At 41.3% G+C, this 22,581-nt stretch overlaps 1 protein-coding gene across 6 annotated transcripts in view; it reads left to right on the top strand.

The window, feature by feature from the left end:
• Nucleotides 1–22,581, top strand: part of A1CF (APOBEC1 complementation factor) — a 103,234-nt gene that overhangs the window by 16,575 nt on the left and 64,078 nt on the right. For 4 of the 6 annotated variants that reach the window (XM_036734750.1, XM_036734751.1, XM_036734747.1 and 1 more), the window contains exon 2: nucleotides 14,293–14,436. In XM_036734750.1, the coding sequence (XP_036590645.1) occupies nucleotides 14,338–14,436 (99 nt within the window). In that variant the 5' untranslated portion in view covers nucleotides 14,293–14,337. Of the gene's footprint in view, nucleotides 1–11,493; nucleotides 11,678–14,292; nucleotides 14,437–22,581 lie in introns of those variants that run through there. The other 2 variants (XM_036734748.1, XM_036734752.1) reach the window with 2 other exon arrangements.

The following is a 22,581-nucleotide window of genomic DNA, read 5'->3' as shown; positions in this document are numbered from 1 at the left end:
TAATTTGAGTATTGTGGAAACACAATCAGGATAACACAAGATCTAGCAGCTTCTATCTTAAGGGATAGAAGGGCTTGGAATATGATATTCCGGAGGTCAATGGAGCTAGGATTAAAGCCAAGAATCACCTACCCCGCAAAACCGAGTATCATGCTCCAAGGCAAAATATGGATTTTCAATAAAATATAGGACTTTCAAGCTTTCTCAGTGAAAAGACCAGAGCAGAATGGAAAATTTGACTTTCAAACATGAGAATCAAGAGAAGCATGAAAAGGTAAACAAGAAAGAGAAATCATAAGGGACTTAACTAAAGTTGAACTGTTTTGTTTACATTCCTACATGGAAAGATGATGTGTGTAATTCATGAGACCTTTCTCAGTATTAGGGTAGCTGAAGGGAATATACATAAATATGTAGACAGAGGGCACAGGGTGAATTGAATATGAAGGTATGATATCCAAAAAAAAATAAATGTAAGGGGTGAGAGAGGAATATACTGAGAGAAGGAGAAAGGGAGAGATAGAATGGGGTGAATTATCTTGCATAAAAGTGGCAAGAAAAAGCAGTTTGTTGGAAGGGAATAGGGGGCAGGTGAGGGGGAATGAGTGAATCTTGCTCTTATTTGGATTTGACTTGAGGAGGGAATAGCATACGCACTCAATTGGGTGTCTTTCCCCACAGGAAAGAAGGAGGAAGAGGTTAAAAAGGTGGGACAATAGAAGGGAGGGCAGATAGGGGGAGGATGTAATCAAAAGCAAACACTTTTGAAAAGGAACAGGGTCAAGGGAGAAAATTGAATAAAGGGGGACTGGATAGGAGGGAGCAAAATATAGTTAGTCTTTCACAACACGAGTATTGTGGAAGGGTTTTACATAATGATACACATGTGACCTATGATGAATTGTTTTCCTTCTTAGGGAGGGTGGGGGGGCAAGAGGGGAAAGATTTTGGAACTCAAAGTTTTAAAAGCAGATGCTCAAAAAAGTTGTTTTGCATGCAACTGGGAAATAAGATATACAGGCAATGGGTCATAGAAATCTATCTTGTCCTACAAGAAAGTAAGGGAAAAGGGGATGGGGGGGAGCAGGGTGACAGAAGGGAGGGCTGACTGGGGAATGGAGCAATCAGAATATATGCCATCTTGGAATGTGGGGGAGGGTAGAAATGGGGAGAAAATTTGTAATTCAAAATCTTGTGGAAATCAATGCTGAAAACTAAAAATATGAAATAAATAATAATAAAAAGAAAAGGCAAAAAAAATAAGGCTTTGATGATATAGATATAATTGAAAATGAGAGAAGTAAACGAGTCCATCAGGAAATGATCAAAATATAATCTTGATAACTCTTGAAATGACTCTACTCTTTGTCACAGAATAATTGGTCCCAGGGCTGTAGACAATAGTTTGTCCACGAACAAGCTGAGACATTTGCACAATATGTCTCAATGCCCCCTGGGGACAACCAGCTAATATATGTAAGATTTTGGGAAGTGTCATCAGTCTAGCATTTCCTAATTCATTCTAGCTCTCCTCCCATAGAGGTCCCTGGAGGTCAGGAGATTGGGAAGACTGAGGAAGGATGGGCTATTTGTGTGCTCACTTTATTTCATCATCTGTTCTTGAGTTCCTGGGAGTACTTTGAATGGTATGCACTTGGTGAGGGGAAGGCTGTCCTTGACCCAAGGTACTTTTAGCTTATTTTGTGTCTGTGCAGGAGCTGAGGACCTTGTTACTCAATCTGAGAAATTCTAGACATGTGCTGGAACAAAGGTTTACTTTATTTTGGAAATTTCTTGGACTAAAACTCTGACAACAAGCCAAAGAGAGAAACCAACCCCTCTGGGGTCAGGCCCCCAGGACTGTGAACTCAGAATCCCTGGGAGACTCTAGTCCTTACCTTGAAAGTGATTTGTGCTTAATTGGTAATTTTTTGCATTGGCTTCTGTACACACACATTGTTTCTCTGAATAGATGGCAATTTCCTTAGGTACAGGGACTCTATTTTGTGTTTACAAATACCTATGCCCCTCATACCAAACCCTCATGCCTACCATGCAGAATATACTTAATAAATGGTTGTTGGATTGATAGGATAGGATAGGACTGGGCTGGATTGGTTTATATAAAATAGGCAAGACTGGCCTGGACTGGATGGAATGAGATGGGTTTGGGTTGAAGGACACAAACTTTGACACAAACTTCCTCTGACTCGGTTGCACAGTTCCTAGTCCTATCCCACAGATGTTTTTTCAATTGGACCAACCTTATGCATTTCCAAGTTTTCTTGTGAAAACATTGTAGTCCTTCATGGTAACTGCACAGTGACTTCTGATTGATTTCAGGCTATTTGATTCAATTAAAAATATTTATTAAGTGCCTCCTATATAGAAGGCACTGTTTTAAGCACTAGGGATACACAGACAGAAAGAAACATAGCCCTACCCCTAAGCTAAGCATCCCATTGTCCTCTACAGTAATAAGGGAAATGGGGTTGGGGGGAGGGTTATAGGTGGAAAAAAATGAGTTCTATTTTTGACATATTGAGTTTGTGGTGTCTACTGGCCATCCAGTTCAAGATGTCTGAAAGGCAGTTAGAGAAGCAAGATTGGAGGTCCACAGAAGGATTGGGGCAGGAAGGGTAGATTTTGGAATCATCAGCATAGAGACATTAATTAAGTCCATGGGAGCTGACGAGATCACCAAGTGAAGTAGTACAGAAGGAGAGGAGAAGAGGGCCCAGGACAGAATGTTAAGGGACACCTACATTTAGAGGACATGATCTGGAGGAGGATCCAGCAAAGGAGCAGTCAGAGAGGGAGGAGGGGAACCAGGCCAGAGGGTGTTGAAGCCCAGACAAGAGACAGACATTGCTCCAAAGGAGTTCACATAACCCTCGTCAGTGGCATGGAATTTCAGATAACCAGAGATGTGGGCTTGTCAAAAAAGAGTGTACAGGTTACTGGGAAAGTCAAGGAGAAAATGGCCACATGAAACTCTGCATCTGTTCACTGTCAATTAGCACAGAACTCCTGGCCATCAGTTCAGATAATTCAACATTCACTGAGCCCCATAGAATGCAACAGCTCTGGTGTGGGTGTTAGGCACACAAGCCCAAAAATAGTTATCAGACCCTGAGGAAATGGGTGCTTTTGAAAGAGTCATTTTAGCTGTTTCCTTGAAACTCTGGGTTCAACTCTTGGACAAAAAAAAGCATGTTGTTGAGAACTTCCTTGCCTTTTTATCAAGGCAAACTGATATCATAGGAAGAGACTTTGGAGTCCAAGGACCTGGGTTCAAATCCTGGATCAATGTGACCCTGGGAAAGTTACTTCAACTCTGTCTGTGCCTTCTCTGTAAGATGACAGGGTCCGTTCTATGTCCCAAGGCTGTAGTAAATGCTCTCTCTCTCTCTCTCTCTCTCTCTCTCTCTCTCTCTCTCTCTCTCTCTCTCTCTCCCTCTCTCTCTCATAAATTAATGATTACTAACCTCTATAAAATACATTAGCCACTTTGATCCTGACAACATCCCTGAGAGGTCATTGTCATCATCCCTGAAAGACATTATTACCTACATCTTACAGATGAAGAAAGTGAGGCCTAAAGAAATAAAGGCACACAGCTAGTAAGAGCCAAAGGAAAAATTCATAACTCGGCCTCTGCTAAGGGCAAGGTCGTCATATTGACTCTATACACCATAGTCCACCTCCTTCCTGGCCTCCTGGCTTTTTCCCCTTAACCTCTTCCTCAAAGAACCTATAGTTCCCATACTGCCCATAGCAGGTGAGCTGGCAGCCTGAGGGACGGAGTTTGAAGGAGGAAGCATGAGCCCCATCTCCCATCCCCCCAGCACAGGTGCATGCTTCCAGCCATAAGTATGTATAAGGGCCCACTGTGTGCCCAGTACTGACAGGAAAGAAGGGGGATACATAAGAAGTACTGCTGATAGCAATAACAGTAACCCTCATTTGTGTAATGCTTCAAGGTTTACAAAATGCTTTCCTCACACATGAGCAGAATGTGCACTGCAGAAATTACTTGACTTTTATCTTTACATCCCTAGCATCTAATTTGCTGACTGGCAGTGGCTCTCAACCTTGAAGAAATCTCAGTGAGTATCTAGCCCAACTAGCCCATTGTATAAATAAGTAAACTGAGACCTTGAGAGGGGAAATGATTTGCAATCAGAATCTAAAGCCGGGGGCTCTTACTGCAGCCTTTCTTTTTCGTTGCCGTACTATTGTCATGAGGAAAGTATTTTGTAAACTATAAAGTGCGCTGCGCCTGTGACCTACCTGAAAACTGGACTGACCCTTGTTAAGTCCTGCCATACTCCAATAGTTAGCATTCTAACAGTACAATACACTTTTCACGGTCATTTTTTCCTGCATTGATTAACCTTTATTCCTTTTATCAACAACCCTCAAATACTGTTGACTTAGCACCCTCAGGTAATGGACAAAGGTTGGCCATAAATTCCCAGCGATGTAATTAAATCCAACGATATGACTCTTTTCGCTCAAAATTTAGAAGAGACTCCTTAGAGAAAATTGTATGAAACATCGGCAGCTACAATTTGTCTCCTGCAGCTCCCCAGAGGAGTTAGTCATGGGAGGCAAGAAGGGGATGCCAACTCCTTCTCTTGGCCCTCTCTGTACCAGAGTATAGGAAATGAGTCGCCAGATTCCAAGAAGGTGCCAAAAGATAGGGCATCTTCAGAAGAAAGCATTCTCTGTGAGTCAAGTCAACAAGTATTTAGATTAGAGCTGCAAGGGCCTCAGAGGCCCTGGGCCTCTCTGGGCCCCATCTGGTCCAACTCCCACATTTTACAGATAAGAACATTGAGGGTTAGAGAGGTCAAGTGGATTGCCCAAGGCCACACAGATAGTGAGAGAGTTGGGATCTGAACTCAGGTCTTCTGGCATACAACATAGCAACTCTTTCCACTGAACCTCATTGTCGTGTGTGTGTGTGTGTGTGTGTGTGTGTGTGTGTGTGTGTGTGCATGCTCACACATTCTTAGGCCTTTGCCTCATCCCTTCATCTGTGCTCATTTTAGTAAATTATGTAATTCATTTGCCCATACAATTACAGTGTAGGAGAGGCCCTTTCCATGGGACCCTGATCCTTCCTTCTCTCCCAGTTACCATAATGTCACTCAGAGTGGAGCTGTGCTCTCTGCTGCCTGGGACATTATTGGTGCTGCAGAGTACCAGCCCCTCCACTGTGCTCTTCCTCCAACAAGACAGATGGTGTCTTGATCATAACTTTCATGTAGCACAACAATTCTTATATTGTCTCTCCCCAATCTGTTCTCCCGATCAGTTGCCTTTCTGATGAGATGTTTCAGATTCTCTTCTATTTTTTCTAGTTTTATTATTTCTTGTTGCCTCATAACATCATTCAATTCCACTTGCCCAATTGTAGTTTTCAAGGAGTTACTTTTCTTCCTTAAGATGTTGTACCTCTTTTTTCCAGTTGATTAACTTTCTTTCCATAACTTTCTTGGATTGCTTTATTTTTTCCCACTTTTTCTTCAGTCTCTCTTATTTGGACTCTGATTCTTTTTTAAGTCCTTCCAACAGCTCTTTTTGGACTTGGGGCCATTTGACATTACTCATTTTTATTTTTATTTTGTTTTAGTTTTATTTTTAGCAGCTTACTATTATAACCAAGTTTTATTCCTGAGTTGTGGTAATGGTAGCCATCTCTAGGGGAAAAAAAAGAAATTTACATGACAACTTTATGATATTTTTAAAATAATAGCCAGTTGTACATAACAGATTTACAATTCCATGTGCAATCATATTTTATTATACTATGTTATAAAAATGCTTATTTTTATTCCATAAATTAAAAATAAAATAAATAAATGTGAAAAAAGACACATGGTGTCTTGGACTTGACCATGGCAACCTGATATTTGCAAATATACTGGGAACTGCTAATTCCCACTGGCCAAATTTGGGATGGGGGAAGGTAAATTTAGTTTTTTGAAAGAAATGCTTACTTGGGCAGGGGGGAGGAAGTCCCCAAGGGTAGAAGAAAGGAGATTTCATTCTCACTTGGAGGCAACATGTGGATCTGAAGTCAGTGTTCTCATAGGGTCACAGAATTAAAACTGAAGGGAACCAGACTTCTCCTTTTGTAGGAAGGGAAAATGAGATCAGATGAAGTTGAGGACTGCCTAAAGTCACACAGGTTCTAAATGTTAGAGGATTTGAATCCGGGTCCTCCAACTTCCAGGCCAGTGCTCTTTCTATCATATTACTCTCATGTGTGACTCAAAAACCTGAGTTGGGAGTGACTCAGCATCAAAGACTTTGACTGATGTCAAAGTACCTTCATCCTCCACCTTCACTTCTAATGATTAACTGAAAGGAGAGGCAGATTTTGCAAGTATGAACTTGTCACTTTAGCATCATCTGTTGTGACCTTATCAGTGGAAAGGTGGCCTTTAGCACAAACAGCCCTAAGACAGCCACAGATAAGGTCCAAGGCTCCCCATCCTCTCTGCCTTCCTCTTGCTTATCCTGGGAGGTCACTTTCTGGAGGGAGAATTGGGTCATTATCCTCATCAACAACCATATTCTTGAGGACTTTGAGGATAAACGTGAGAATTAGTTTATTTGGGGTAGGTTTTCTTAGCAACTATTTCTTACATCTTTCATAGTTTTCATTTTTTTACTTTCAGAGTTTTTTATTTAAATTTGTTTTTCATTATAAACTTGAGAAATATGAACATGTCAATGTACAAAGAAGAGAAAGAGGATTGTATGTGTATGCTATCAAGGAATAGCTGAATGGATATTATATAGGTTTCTTTTAAAATTCTGCATAATATGTGTGACATTTATGAGTAATGTTTGCTCTAAAACTCTTGAAAACTTAGTTGACAAAATTTTAGAACTAAAAAAAGGCTGACCTTTGAAATCTCTAATGCCTTGGTTCTCAGTATTAGCATTTTAATTGAATTTATTTCTTATTAAAATATGTAGTTTTAAGGGGGGGGGGAAAGTCTATGTAATAGTAAGCAAACTGTCACACTTGTTTGTGACTCCTTCTGCTTTTTCCCATTTTAAAAAATGCTTCACTGTGCCTCTTCATTTTTTGTTTCTTTATTTTGTTCATTTCAGCTGAATCTTCTTCTGTTCTCCCTCATCCCTTAAACATCCAGCCAGTCTTCCTGACTCTCTGGCTTTGTTGGTGAACCCTGTTCCTGAATGGAGAATTCTCTTATTTAATGGGTCCTGAGGAAGATTAGAGCTAATTAATCACCCCCTTCCAGAAGCTTTTCAACACAATATCATTTTGATCCTAATTAGTAAAGAGTAGAGTAGCCCATGGTGCATAGATGTTGTATCTGCCCTGCAGAACATAAGTTTCTTGAAGGCAAAGGTTGTTGGTGGTTTTGTCTTTGTAAATCCAAGCACTAGACACAGGGCTGTGCATAAAGTAGTCACTTAATAATTGGTTGTAGACTGGAATGAAATGGAATGATATGGAAAACAAGCCCTTTGGTGTCGGAGACACCATCTGATCCCCTGTCTAAATTCTTTCTTCTATGCCATGCTGCCTCTAAGCAAAAGGATGATACGATTAAAGTAGTGCTTTCAGCTACTTAGTCTGAGAGTAGCTGTGCAAAATGGATTGAAGAGATGGAGGTAGGGAGACCAGTTGAAAGGCAATTGCAGTAGTTTAAGAATGAAGAAATGAGGCTTGACTAAAATATTGGAGATGGCAAAAGGGGTGGGGTTTGAAAATTGGTAAGTCTGGTGACCAGTTTGAGATAGAAGACAAATCAGGAGGAATGGATGAAAAGTCTAGAGCACATAGAAGAAGCTCAGAAAATCAAAGCTGTTGGGAAGGGCTCTGCACTTATATGCAGCAAGATAATGCAGTGGAGAGAGCCCTGGTCCTAGGGTCAAAAAACCTCCATTCGAATTCAATTTTAAACATATATTAGCTGTGTGACCCTGGGCCAGTCACTTAACTTCTATCAGCCTCGGTTTCCTCATCTGTAAAATGGGGATAATGACAGCACCTTCTTCCCAAAGTGGCTGTGAGAATCGAATGAGATCATGTGTGTGAAGTGCTTGGCAAACCTTAAAGCTCTGTGGAAATACTACCATAGTCATCATCATCATCATCGTCATCATCTTCTTCTTCTTCTTCTTCTTCTTCATCATCTTCTTCTTCTTCATCATCTTCTTCATCTTCTTCAGTATCATCATCATCATCTTCTTCATCTTCATCATCATCATCTTCTTCTTCTTCTTCATCATCATCTTCATCATCATCATCATCATCTTCTTCATCTTCATCATCATCTTCTTCTTCATCATCATCATCATCTTCTTCTTCTTCATCTTCATCATCATCATCTTCTTCTTCTTCTTCTTCATCATCATCTTCTTCATCTTCTTCAGTATCATCATCATCTTCTTCATCTTCATCATCATCATCGTCTTCATCATCATCATCATCGTCGTCATTCATTCATTATTAACCAACCAGTCCAATCCACTATCATACAGTGTCTGTGTGAGAACCTCTCACAAGGGAAGAGCACGTCTGCTTTGGGATTTTTTCCCTTCTCTCACCCCTGGGTCTGCCTCCTTGCCACTTTGTCCCTTTGTTTCCAGTTCTGAGCTTTGGGGCCACAAGCCCGATCCCTCCTCCAGCTGAGAGCCCTTCAAACAGCCGCAGCCAGTGTCCATGTTCTCCCTAAGTCTTCCCTTCTCCAGGCTAAAAGTCCCAGTTCTTTTGCTCGAGCCTCGTGCTAAGACCTTGAGAGCCTTCACCGTTCTGGTCCCCCTCCAGCTCGCCAATCAATGTCCTTCCTCAAATGGCTCCCTCAGTGTTGAACACAACACTCATGCTGTGATCTGACCGGGGCAGAGTGCAGTGGGACCGTCAGCTCCCTTTCTCCTGGATGCTGTACCAAAAACTTATCGACTAAATTGATTTCCAAATGATAGTTAGTATTGAGAATTTTACTGATCACCTACTATGTGCTGGGCTTGGTAACCAGCTTCAGAGAATTTAATGGAAAGAGCACTAGACTGATACCACTTGAAGCCTGAATTCCAGTCCTGCCTCTGATACATTTTTTCTGTGAGACCATATGATGTCATTTCTCTTCAGTTTCTTCGTCTATCAAATAGGGATGATAATAGGACCACCTCCCAGGGATGCTACAAGGTTTATGTGAGATCATAAGACCATAGTTTAGAACTGTAAGAGATTTCAAGGGCCATCAAGTCTGTCTCCCCCTATTAGAGATGACAGGACTACGGCACAGAGAGATTAAATGTCTAGGGTCACACAGCTAGTAAATGTCTAAGGTGGGATTTGAACCCTGGTATTCTTGTCTGCAAATCCAGTGCCCAACATACTTTACCATTTTGCTTCTGATCATGACTCTCATGAAGTGCCTTGTCCAAGGTCACATGGATAGAAGACGTCAGAGGTGGGACAATATATGTCAGGTGCCCTCTATACCTTGAAGCTCTATATAAACACCATCACTCCTTATCTTCATCATTGTCACCAATAACCCTGGGACAGGACTCCAAGAATCATTTGTGAAAGGAATACAAACACAACATATCACAATTTCAGAATATAACACACACTTCTGGACGGCTTTGAGGAATAGAAAATACTTTCCTGGACAGGATTCTGTGAAGTCAGAAAGAAAATTTCTTCTGATGGGTTGATATTATCATGTGAGCCACACTGCCTTGGGTCCCCCCATAAGGCCCACACTAGTACAAGCCTTTACCTAAGGGAAGCTATGGAAACTGACGAGAATGTTAACCTGTTTGGAGCCTTCCAAAGTGTCCTCAACACAGTGTCGCCCAAATGAAATTATACACATGAATGGGCCCTTATGTTACTGCCTAAGCATCTGCACAGCTGAGGGATCCTGTTTCTACCCTCTATGCTCTATTCAAGGGGAAAAAATAAAATTTTCCCTTTTTATAATCCAAAGGGAACTTCCCTCTGTGGCCCTGGAAAAAACCTTCTATGAGAAATGGGCAGGCCTGTTCCTTTCTGGTTCTATAAGTTGCATTTTAAAAATTATTTGCCTAATAATTATCTTTTAGCTAAGGGCTTTTTCTTCCATTTTTTTAAAAAGTTTTTTACATCTTAAAGTTTTGATTTGCTGAAATTGTAACCCCCAATTAGAAGATTCTCCTCTGGCCCCCACCCCCTGAAACCAACCTGATCCAATAAAGGAGACAGAACGGTGGCTAAACCACTGGATGGTAAATTGAACAATGGGGGTTCAAATGATCTCTTTGTACTTGCCTTGTGATCTTAGGTCTCACATGCGTCAGCTCTGTCTCTGCTAAAAGAGAGTCTGACCAGATGATCTCTAAGGTCCCTTATGGTTTTAGATGCTATGAATTATTTACCCACGTTTTCCACATTTCCAAGGACATATTCGTTTTATACCTTAATTTAAATAGCACCTCAATAGGGGGCAAGGAAGTTTCAGTAAAGAAAAAAATCAACCACCATCCTTTTCTGTCATTTCATGGTGGCATCTGGGTGACCTGGCATTCTTAACAGTTGTGCCATGTGGAATGTAAGCTCTGGCAGGTTCTATCAGTCCAATAAAATCCAGTGAATAATTATTAAGCACCTACTATATGTACAAATCTGTGCTGGGTGCTGGGGTATGAAAAATGCAAAATAGTCTCTAACCTCAGTAAGGTTATATACTATCCAAAAAATAAAACACATTAAAAGCTTATCAGCAAAGGCTTCCTGTGGGAGCTGGCACCTAATCTGAGTTTTGAAAGGAGTTAAGGAATCTAAGAAGCCAAAGTCATGAAGGCAAGTATCCCAGACATGGGGGACAGCCTGGGCAAAGGCATAGAAATGGGAGACGAGACATAGGAATAGGACTCAGCACTCAGGAAATAGAAAGTGAACCAGCTTGGTTTGAATATTACAGAGTTGGAATGGTTTCAGTTATGGGCCTGGCAATGTACTGTTGGATGCCAGGTCCAACCTAAGTACTAGAGGCTGATCACAAAATGATGGGCCATGAGGTCATGACTCTTTTGGCCATGGTGACCGATCCTTGTGGAAGGTGGCTCAAGTGAGAACAAAGAAAACAGATGGAAAGAACTTATTTTCTGAAGGAATTTGACTTAAGCCTTGTCTTATGAAGATATAAAGACATGAAGAGAATGCCTAAGAGAAGTGAGTGTTGTCTTTTACAAAAGTAAAAGATCCTTTTGTGCTCAAAAAAATATTAGGCTGATAACTAGATATCTGTGTCCATTGATATGGATCCTGAGACGCATTTGATTCAAACTTTTTCAAAAATCAGCTACTGGTGGGTTGGCATGGATTGGGATCAGATGCCAAAGGAGAAAGAAGGAAGATAATGAGAGGACTCCCAACTGCCTTTAATGAATTCAGCTCCTCCCAAAACCACTGTGAATTAGATAGCTATCTTCATCCCCATTTTACAGATGGAGATTCTGAGGAATACAGAGAGCATGACTTGTCCAGGATGACACAGCTAGAAAATGTCTGAGACAGGACTTGAACTCAGGCATTCTGCCTCCAAGTCCAGTGCTCTATCCACTTCACCACTAAGGTTCTCAGGGTATTCCTATGGAAAAGATAGAGGAGTATGGATTGGATGATAATAAGGTAAGATGAATTCTAAAATGAATGAATAACTAGACTCAAAGTAGTCATTAACGGTTCCATGGCCACTCAGAAGTGGGTCTCCAGTGCAGATCTCAAGGATCAATGCTTGATGCAGAGCTGTTCCACATTTTAACAGTCGTTTCAATCAAAGCATAGATGGCATATTTATCAGATTTTCAGATGACATGAAGCTGAGATAGGGTAGTTAGCCCGCTGAATGACAGAATAAGCGGCCAAAATTATCTTGACAACCTGGATATATAAAGTCCAATTTAATAGAGTTCGGGACATACTGCACATTTTTTTTTCTCAAAAACAGACACAAAGAGGGGGAAATGGAGAATGCGATTGTGGGCAACTCAGGGCAAGAGTGAGGCCAACACTCAGAGATGGGTCTTTCCATTGTACCTTAGGCTAACAGCCAGTGCTCCTGTTTATTTGGGTATGAGAGATGGAGATTCTGGTCAGCTGGTTTCTGGGAAGCCCAGAATTGCACAGGCTGCCCTGATTTATTTATTGATGATTTCAGATATCACACGATCTTGGTACCTAATTCTTGACCTCTCTGGGATTGCAACACCCAGTTTTTGTGTAATTTGATGAATTCCTGCAGTCCCTCCCCCTCCACATACATATACACACCTAAAATCCTTCTAATTGTGTTGAATCAGGGGGTAGTATTTAGGAGTAGTTGGGAGAGGCTGGAAATGCTGGATATAAACTGGAAAAGGATGAAGGAGCATGGAAATGAAGTCAGGAGAAGCTTGGTTCCAGTTCTACCTTGCAGACTCACTAGCTGTGTGACCAAGAACACATCTCTCTTCACCTCTGTTTCTTATCTAAAAACCAGAGATAATACGCATTGCACTCACATGGTGAGTGTATTAGAATCAACCGAATCAAGTAAGATTCGGTTGGACCATTGATCCCCGTGGTACTAGAAACTTCCAGAGAGGAAACTCCCTTGGCCAACATAAGTCGGTACCTTTCTCTGAAGCTTAGAGATTTAGAAAGTTGTCCAGAGCACTGAGACCAAATGACACATTCAGTGTCCCAGAGCAAGTATCTGTCACAGGCTAGACTCGAATCCAAGACTTCTTAACTCCAGCACTAGCTCTTTGCCTATGATAATATTCTCCCTCTCATTTAGAGCAGGAAGGTTTACTAGATAACATTATTTCAGGCCCCTTTCTTTTTAAATAATGAAAGGAAAGCAGAGAAAGGTGGCTTGATTCAGTTAGTCAATGCAACAAACAGTTAAGTGTGTTCTATGTATAAGGCAGTATTGCCTAATGGTTGGGAAGTTAGCTCAGAGGCAGTAGCACTGGGGCCAATCTCCCCCTCTGCCAACTCAGTCTTGACCTGAATGTACTTATGAATATACGCCTATCTGCCAGACACTGTCAGGTGCTGGGGATACAAATATAGAAGTGACACATTCCCTCTCATCAAAGAACTTACCTGCTACTGGGAGAATGGGAGGGTGCAGAGAGCAGTAAAGAGAGCCCAGGACAGAAGCCTGGGGTGAGCACATGTGTAGGTGATGGCACATGGACTTGGACCCGGAAGAGAAGTCAAAGATGAATGGTCAGTAATGTAGAAGAAGAGACCAGAAGATCCCAGGGCATAGGCAGTCTGGATGGTTCTGCCTCCATAATGGCATCTGCCCTCTGTCTCCATGCCCACCCCGCTACTTCAGTCTGCCTTAGCATGTGCCTCTGTGGTTTAGAGAAGCCTTCAATTAATTTCATTTCAATTCTGTTTCATTCAATTCATTTTAATGCAACAAATGTTTGTGATGGGCCAAGTAGGTTCCAGATGCTGTGCAAGAGATACGAAGACAGTGTCTGCCCTCAAGGATTTTATATTCTATAAGGAGGGAGAAGGAATAATACAAAATTAAACAAGAATAGATATGAAGCAATGTTTGGGGACATTAGCATTTGGGAAGCTTGGAAAGGTCCTTATGCCAAAGATGGGGCTAGAAGTAAGCCTTGAAGAGCACCAGAGAGAAGGAGGAAGAGGGGGTGTATTACAGGCATGGAGGACCAGGCATAGAGATAAGAAATGGATCGTCATCCCTGAGGAGCAGGAAGCTGGCCAGTTTATCTGGAATGTAAAGTTAGTGAAGGAGGAATTTGCAATAAGCAAAAGGCTGGAAGGAGCTAGGTTGTAAAAGGCTTAAAAATGTCAAAAGAGAAGTTTGTATTTGGTCCTAAGGCAAAAGGGAGCCACTGGAACTTTTTAAGGAAGGGAAGTGATGTGGCCACACTGTGCTTTAGGAATATTCATTTAGCAGCTGTGGGGAGGCTACCAGTTGTGGGCAAGTTATTTAGTTTCTGTAGGCCTCAGTTTTCTCATCCTTAGAATGGGAAGAGGGGGCAGTGATAATACTCAGACCCCATTTTTTCAGATGACTTAAGGTCTGTGAATCCAGTTTGCAATGTAGGAAATGTTTTACAAATGTAATGGTGTAATGTTTAAAGGACTTTGTGTGTTAATTAAACCATGAATGACTGATTTATTTTAAATGGTTGATTAAAAATACCCTCCACAAAAAGATTTGTCACCTTGGCAATATTAATTTTCTTAATTTATCTTAAATTTGATTGCAGTGAGCACCCCTAATTAACCTGATTTTTTGCTGATAATCACTCTCAATGGAATCAAATCAAAAATCCGGGGATGGATTGAGCGGCACTCAGAAAGAAGCAGCCCTCCGCGCACTCATTCAGCGCACGGGATATAGCTTGGTCCAGGTAGGAACTCTCAGTGATACGCTCCAGAGCTCTTGTCTATGCAACCTTGCATGTGTCTGGTCTTGGTGGGGTTATGGCCTCACGAGGTCAACATTTGCTCATCTGACTCCACAGATGGGTGATCTCCTTCAAGGTAAGAAGTCCCCAGTGGGAAAGTTACTAAGACAAGCTTTTTCTCCAGTTGGAGAGGTGATTTTGCCTTCCATGGATGGAATTAGGTCACAGATTTTGAGATGGAAAGGAACCTGGAATCTGTCTGGCACATCTTCTTTATTTTATAGATATGGAAATGGAGGGTCTGAGTTTAGGAGAGTAAATAGCATAGACAGAATTTGAACTCAGGTCATTTGACTCCAAGGTAGTTCTTTTTCTCCTATTCCATCCATGGTGCTACTTCCACCCTGAGGTATCAGCCTAGCTGGCATAACATCGATTTCAATTTTTTTTTAATTTTTTTTTAATTTTTTTTAAATGTATTTAACATATTTAGTTTTCAGCATTGATTTTCACAAGAGTTTGGATTACAAATTGTCTCCCCATTGCTACCCTCCCCCCCACTCCGAGATGGCATATATTCTGGTTGCCCGGTTCCTCAGTCAGTGCTCCCCTCTGTCACCCCACTCCCCTCTCATCCCCTTTTCCCTTCCTTTCTTGTAGGGCAAGATAAATTTTTTCGCCCCATTGCCTGTGTATCTTATTTTCTTGTTGCATGCAAAAACATTTTTGTTTGTTTTTGAACATCTGTTTTTAAAACTTTGATTTCAATTTAACTCACTTCAACAAACATTTATTAAGCAACTATTAAGTACAAGTCACTGTGTTAAAAGCTTGAAAGATGAAACTGAAATCAAATACAATTACTGCCCTCATGGAGTTTGCATTCTACTGGGACCATTTTTTTGTACAGACCTATGATTTCATCCAGGTAGGGAGCTCCCGTGAGAAAACTAGAGGGTGAACCTCAGAGAGGGGTGAAAGTCATCACCTGTCACATGCTCTTTATGTGCCCCTAAAGTGGGGAGGGTCCTATAACTTCCACTTCTGCTAACAACTCTCAAAGACTGTAAGTTACAAAGGGATTGCCCACCAGCATTGGTAGACTTGGGGAATACAACATATGAACTCTTGTCGAATCGAATAGAACACATAAACAGAAATGTAGAGGTAGTAGAATTGAATCCTATTGAATAAAGCCCCTTCCAACACAATATTTGTTAGAGTTTTTAAGAAATATGAGGGCTGGGTCTTGTTGAAGGCAATTTTTTGCATCTACTGATGCAATGTGCGTATGTAAATGAGAGAACAGGAGGAGTTCCCTGTCATTGCAATGATTGGCAGGTTGGGAAGTGGGGAGAGAATTTAGAACTAAAGAAGAGATAGAGAAAGAGGGAGTAGGGTGCGGTGGCATGGACACAGGCTCTGGAGTTACAGGAGCCAGTTCTGCCTCCTCCTTTTCTGGGTCCCTTTAGACAAGTCACTTAATTTCTCTGGGTCTGTTTCCCCATATGCAAAATGAGCGATGGTAGGGTTGGACCAAGTTCATTCCAGCTCCATTCCAGCATCATATAATAAGGCAAGGGTATGAAACAAAATCATAAAAGACAAAGTAGATGATTTCAATGTCATAAAATTAAAATTATTTCCATTAAAAATGTAACTGGAATAAGAAAATAGCCATTGAATGGTGGGGGGGGGGGGGTGCGGTATATTTGCATCAAATACTTCTGATGAAAAGCCTTCATAGATATCTAGAGGGTAAGAGTATGTCTTGGGTGTTTGAGGCTGTGACAGCTTCAGAATGCCCAGGATAAGCACAAGCGGTATCTTTCTGAACCTCATGAAGTGGCAGGAGGACTAGATTAGATTTCAGGACATTGGACTCTGGCTCCAGCTCTTCCACTAATTGGTGGGGGGGAGGGGAGAACTTCCAAAAATCTCATCCAATTTTATGTGTATATGATTTTGATTCATGGCTCCACACCTGGCCTCTCAGGCTTCTACAGGAAAGAACACCAGTCAGGGAATCTGGGCATCAGGAAAGACCTTGGGGACCATCTAGTCCGATGTGGAACTGAGCAAGGCTTCCTCTACCAGTCTCCAACCTGTCTTCGGTTCTTGTATCTTTGCATGGAGACTTGCAGTGACATAGAGCCCCCTGTCCTTCAAAGCAGCCTCTAACAGCATGAGATCATCCTAATTTTTAGGGACTTTCTGCTTACAGTGAGCAGAAATCTGCCTCATAGCAACCTTCACCATTACCCTTCATTAACACCAGGGATAGTGAAAGCTGTCTTTTTAACAGGGCTTTCAGGCTTGCACTGTGCCCTCATTTGATTTCTATAATAACTATGAGGTAGGTGCTATTATCCCTTTTTCCATGTGGGGAAACTGAGATTTAGAAAGGTTAAGGGACCTACCCAAGGTCACACAGTTAATAAGTGTCTGAGGAGGTATTCAAATACACATCTTTCTGACTCCAAGGCTCCCACACTCTCCACTCCACCATGCTGTCTCTCATTTGGCCCTTGATAACCAGGCAGAATCCATCCAGTCTCTCATGTGCAAGCTAGCTCTTCAATCAATAAACATTTATTAAGCACCTACTATGTTCCAGGCACTAAATATTTGAATAAATCTAAGTCAAAGAGATCCAGTGTAAGACTTCTGGCTATCTGAATAGCTTTAGTCAAGACACTATAACCTCTCTGTGACTCAATTTCTTTATCTGTAAAATAAGTTGGACTAGATGATGTCTGAGCTCCTTTCCAGCTCTAAAGCCTATGAAATCTGGTAATAACATATATTCAGTCATCCTGAAACCCTAGGGATCAAAAAAATATAGCTGGGAATTGGCTGGTGGTGGGCCCCTTCTCTGGCCTCTGAGGACACTGCTGTAGCCACAGAACATCATCTACAGCTGGGAACCCAACAGACCACCTCTTGGGTGGACCACCTACTCCCACTTCTGCTTTCCCAGTCTATAAAATCAGGATCAAAACAACCCAGAGTATGGGGACAGCTGGTTAGCAAAATGACTGACCTTGGGGGCCCTAGTATTCACTACCTCGTTGTTTTTGAGGAGAAAAAGACCCTCCCACCTTAAATCTATATATTCATAAATTCTAATCACTGTCCTCATCATCAACACTACAGCACCAATGCAATACCCACAGCGGCTGTGGCTGTTATGAATATGCCGGCATAGTTCTGAATCGCAAAACATAACAGACTCTCTCCATGGAAGACAGAACCAAAACATTTATTCCAACACAAAAAGCCAAATCCATCATAGCAACAAAGAAATCTATACACATTATCAATGCAGGGGCATCGTCACCCCCAAGCCTTCCCCCTGTTAGGGCTTCCCCACAAACAAGGGCAAAATCACTCCCTCTCTCACTCATGCTCACTGCTCTGCCTGTGCCTCTCTCTCTCTCTCTCTCTCTCTCTCTCTCTCTCTCTCTCTCTCTCTCTCTTTCTCTCTCTCGATCTCTCTGTCTCTCTCTCGTTCTCTCTGTCTTTCCAACTCCCACCATTTCTCTCCCAGCTCTGACTCACTCCACCCTTGCTCCACCCCTTCGAGCTCCACCCTTTCAGCAAACTCCTCCCATCACAGACTCATGTGACTCAGGCTTCCATGTGACTCAAGAAGGTCATATAGCCCTATTAATGGATGGGAAAGTTCTTCCCATTTTCATTAAACATAACAAACAGCAGCATCATGAAGCTGTTAATCATCTCTCTTTGGGGATACAATGAAAACCGAAGCAGATTTAGACATAAATTAAACCAATTAGTTGACGATCCAATATTCCCACTGTTCTAACAAAAGAGCACTGTTCTTTAATTCTTTATCCTTGCATCTTATTTCTCCTGTGTGCTTTTCCAACTCCTCTGAGCCATAGTTCTAATCTTGATATAAACTAATTCACGCATAGACAACAAAACTCTCAAACATGTGTCAGTTTTCTTATCAAACATTTATTTCATTTTCTCTTCATTGTTGACTTTCCATCCAATCTGAAAATGCCTTGGCCTGTGAGAAAAGGTCATGAAATCACAGAATCTCAGAGTTGGAAGGGACCTCAGTGCCACCTAGTCCAATTTATACCTGAAAAAAGCCCCTCCTACAATATAGGCAAATGGTGATCCAGCTTTTGCTGGAAGAGGTCGATTGAAAGAACCCACTACCTCCCAAAGCAACTCATTCCCCTTTGGGATATGACTAATTATTAGGAAATTTTTCCAGTTACCAGTCTTAAATCAACTCTTCCAAAACTTTCACTCATTGTGTCTAAGTAGTCTGCCTTCTGGATTCAAGCAGTAAAAGTACAATCCAAGCCCCTCGGGCGCCTGAAAACAGCTTGTCATCACTCACTTGGGCCTTCTTTTCTCATGGATGTATATGTACACATAGATATGTGTGTGTACATTATAGACATTTTTATGTGTTTGTGTTGACATCATCATTTTGGCACTTCAGGAAAATCATTGGTGGCCCTTCAGAGCATGGACTGCAGTGGGTTAAGACTTGAGACAGGCAGACCAACTAGGAGGCTCTTGCAGGAGTCCAGGTGGGGTGTGGCAAGAGGTGATATGCTCTTGAATGAGGGTGCTGACTGTGCCAGGGCAGAGAAGGGGCCTTATGTGAGAGCTGAGGTGAAGAGAGAAACAAGAAGGTGTGGCAGCTTCTTCGACATGCAAGGTGAGAGAGAGACTGTGTGTGTGTGAGGAGTCCAGGAGGTCACCAGGGCTGAGAGAAAAGCAATGCCCCCAACAAAAATAGGAAATTTTAGAAACAGGGTGGGTTTGGGGGGGAAACGATAATTTGTTCTGCCTGTGGAATTATGTATGTAAGTATGTATATACATATATTATTATATAATATGAATATTATGAATAAATTATACATTGTGACTATTATAAATGAATGATAGCATATACCTAGAATGTGTGTATACATGTATATTTATAATGTGTATATAAATATATTGTATATGATATTATAGAAATAACATGATTGGGTTATACATTGTGAATATTAAAATTAAAATGTTATACACATAGAATGTATACGTGTATATGCACGTACATGGATGTATATATGTATGCGTGTATATATGTGTGTACTCACACACACATTTTCCCATGGGCAACTCAAAACAAACATGTCCAAGACAGAACAAATTATCATTTCCCTCCCAAACTCACCATTTCTCAAATTTCCTATTTCTATTGGGGGCACTTCTTTTCTCCCAGCTTTGGTGACCTCCTGGACTCCGCACACATACTTTCTCTCACCTCCCATGTCCAAAAAATTGCCACATCTTCTTGTTTCTCCCTTGGCCTCATTTCTCATGTAAGGCCCCTTCTCTGCCCTGGAACAGTTAGCACCTTCATTCGGGAGCACATCACCTCTTGCCAAACCACACCTGGACTCTTGCAAGAATCTCCTAGTCCCGTCTTAAATCTTAACCCACTCCAGTCCATACTCTAAAGGGCCACCAAAGTGATTTTCCTAAAGTACCAAGCTAATGGTGAAAGCATCTATATTGGATAAACTCCAGTGGCTCCAGTTACCTCTAGGATCAAATAGAAATTTCTCTGGCATTTAAATCCCTTCATAACTTGACTCCAACCTGCCTTTCTCACCTTATCATATATTACTCTCCTCTGCAAACTCTACAATCCAGCCACACTGGCTCACTTACTGGCCCCATAGATGGCACTCCATCTCTATGGCATTGCTGTGGCCATTCTGGAGGCCTGGAATGCACTTCATCCTCACCTCTATCTCAGCAAATTCATCATTTCCTTCAAGGCTAAGCTCCAGAAGTCTTTCCTAGTGCCCCCAAATAGTGGTTCTTCCTCTCCCCTGCCCCAAATCATCTGGCATTTGCTTTGCATGTGTTTTGCATATGTCAGTGCATTTGCCTGCTGTGTCCTCCTCTAGAATGTAAGGTCCTTGAGGGCAATAATAATTCTGCTGTTGATTAGAAATACCCAGACCCTAGTACAGTGTCTGACATATTAGGAAGTCTTTTTTTGAGTTCAATTTTCAAGAGTTCATATTGGCTAGGAGAGTTCTTGTTAGTTTTTCAAGTTTTATTTAAGATTTTAATACAGATCTTCAAGATGTTTTCAAAATTCAGGAAATACTGAACACAGAACATGGTCCCCACTCAGATAAGTAATCTGTACAGGTCTCTAAGTGGCTGATGACAAAGTTCTGTAAAGCTGCCCACTGAGAAAAGAGATGCTTTTCTAGTTCTAGAGGGAAATTTAGTCATCAAAAATTTTGTTAGTACAGAACCAAAGATATTTAGCATAATGAAGACATTTGTTTGTCTGTTGGGATGGGAATTGCTGAATAGAATTGGGGAGGGGGGAACCATTTTCCCTTTTGTTATTATTTATAACAAAATAGGACTGCTCTGAGGATTTAAAAAAATTAAGAATAAAAAAATCAGTGGCCATTTCTGTACATTTAACTTCTTTTATTCCATTAAATGTTAACAATGCTACAAAAGTAATAGCAAAACAACTGTTGCTATTAGAAAAGAAATACTGTAACAAATGTCAGTATTGCTACATTAAATCAAATAAGTCAGGTAAATATTAATGTATGTGATGTTATAAATGTAACACATCACACCATTGTTAAAAGAGTAACAATGTAACAACTGTTGATGTTACAAATGTAGCAAATGTTAACAAAGGAAGCTGAGATTTACAAGTGCACAGAAAAGTACAATTATATTTCTTGTTCAATGCCACCGGAAGACAAAGAAGGAAGAGCTGTGCTCTTGATAGCAGCAGGTTTAACTATTCATACTCCAACACATACAAAGAGAATATTTTACTATGGGATTTCAACTTGGTATATTTTTTCTGGCTGTATTTTCAGGACTAATCTAAATTTTTATGTATCCTTTCAATTAACTGAAATCTCAAGCATCATAGTTGAAGAACTGTCACAGCAACTGGATTCAGAATCAAAAGGCCTGAATTCAAATTTTAGCTCTGCCCCTTTGCTTCCTGAATGATCTGAATTAAGTCACCTGACTTCCTTGGGCCTCAGCTTCATAGAACCTCCTAATTGGAAAGAACCGGAGAGACCATCTGGTCAAACCCATACCTGACTGGGAATGCCTTTTACAATATAGCTACAAGTCATCATATTGTATTGGCCTGAAATCTTCCAATCAAGACAGACCCACCGGCTGCCAAGGTAGCCCATTGCACTCTGGGACAGCTCTCATTGTTCCAAAACTGACCTTTTGGCCATTTCTACTTGTTGGTCCCAGTTCTCTCCTCTGAGGTTAAACAGAATATTCCCATCCATCTTCCACGATCCTGCCTTTGCTCCTTTCATGTGACGTTGGGCAAGTCACTTAAACTCCTTGGACCTCCCAAGATTGCTCGACAATAAATTGGGTTGATCTAGATGGTCTCTGAGTTCCCTTTCAGCTTTAAATCTATGGCCCTAAAATTTCTGAGGTCAAGTTGAATAATTTAACATTGCACCAGAAAAAAGATTGAGATTAGGGCAAGGCTGAAGGAACTGTATTACCTAAATGTTTCTATTTCTGGGCTCCTTTTCTTATCATCTTGAAAGACAAACACAGCTGTCTGTGATGGAGCATTGTAGGTTACTTGATAACAGTGACCAATCAGTTCCCCAGCTGCTGGCCGACCCAAGTGCGCACACAAACCTCAAGAAACCCTGTTGTACAACGGCATTTTTGCTTTGGATGCTGCTACTAGACAAATCCATAGAGATACTTGGAAGAAATGCCTGAAACAAATAGCACCCCTGCATTTAATGGCATTTTATTCCTGTGAGTTGATTGGGACCTGCACGAGTAAAACTTTAAAGTTTGAGAAAGCGTTGCCCCAATCTGGAAGAAACAGAAGTCCTTAGAGGTGTCACTTTCAATGGAGGAAAGACAGAGCCAAGAAATATTCCAGGATTTGGTTCTACTTGTACTTAAGAAGTGATGAGGTATGGTAGATTGAGTGCTAGACTTGGAGTCACAATGACCTGAGTTTGAATTCTGTTTCCAACATGGATTAGCCGTGTGACTCTGGGCAAAACACTTGAGCTCTCTCGGTTTTGGTTTGCTCACCCACAAAATGGGGATA

The sequence above is a fragment of the Trichosurus vulpecula genome, chromosome 8 (assembly GCF_011100635.1).
Source record: "Trichosurus vulpecula isolate mTriVul1 chromosome 8, mTriVul1.pri, whole genome shotgun sequence".
Lineage (NCBI taxonomy): Eukaryota > Metazoa > Chordata > Mammalia > Diprotodontia > Phalangeridae > Trichosurus > Trichosurus vulpecula.
Note: the sequence above shows the minus strand (reverse complement) of the source record. Positions and strands in the feature narration are given on the sequence as shown.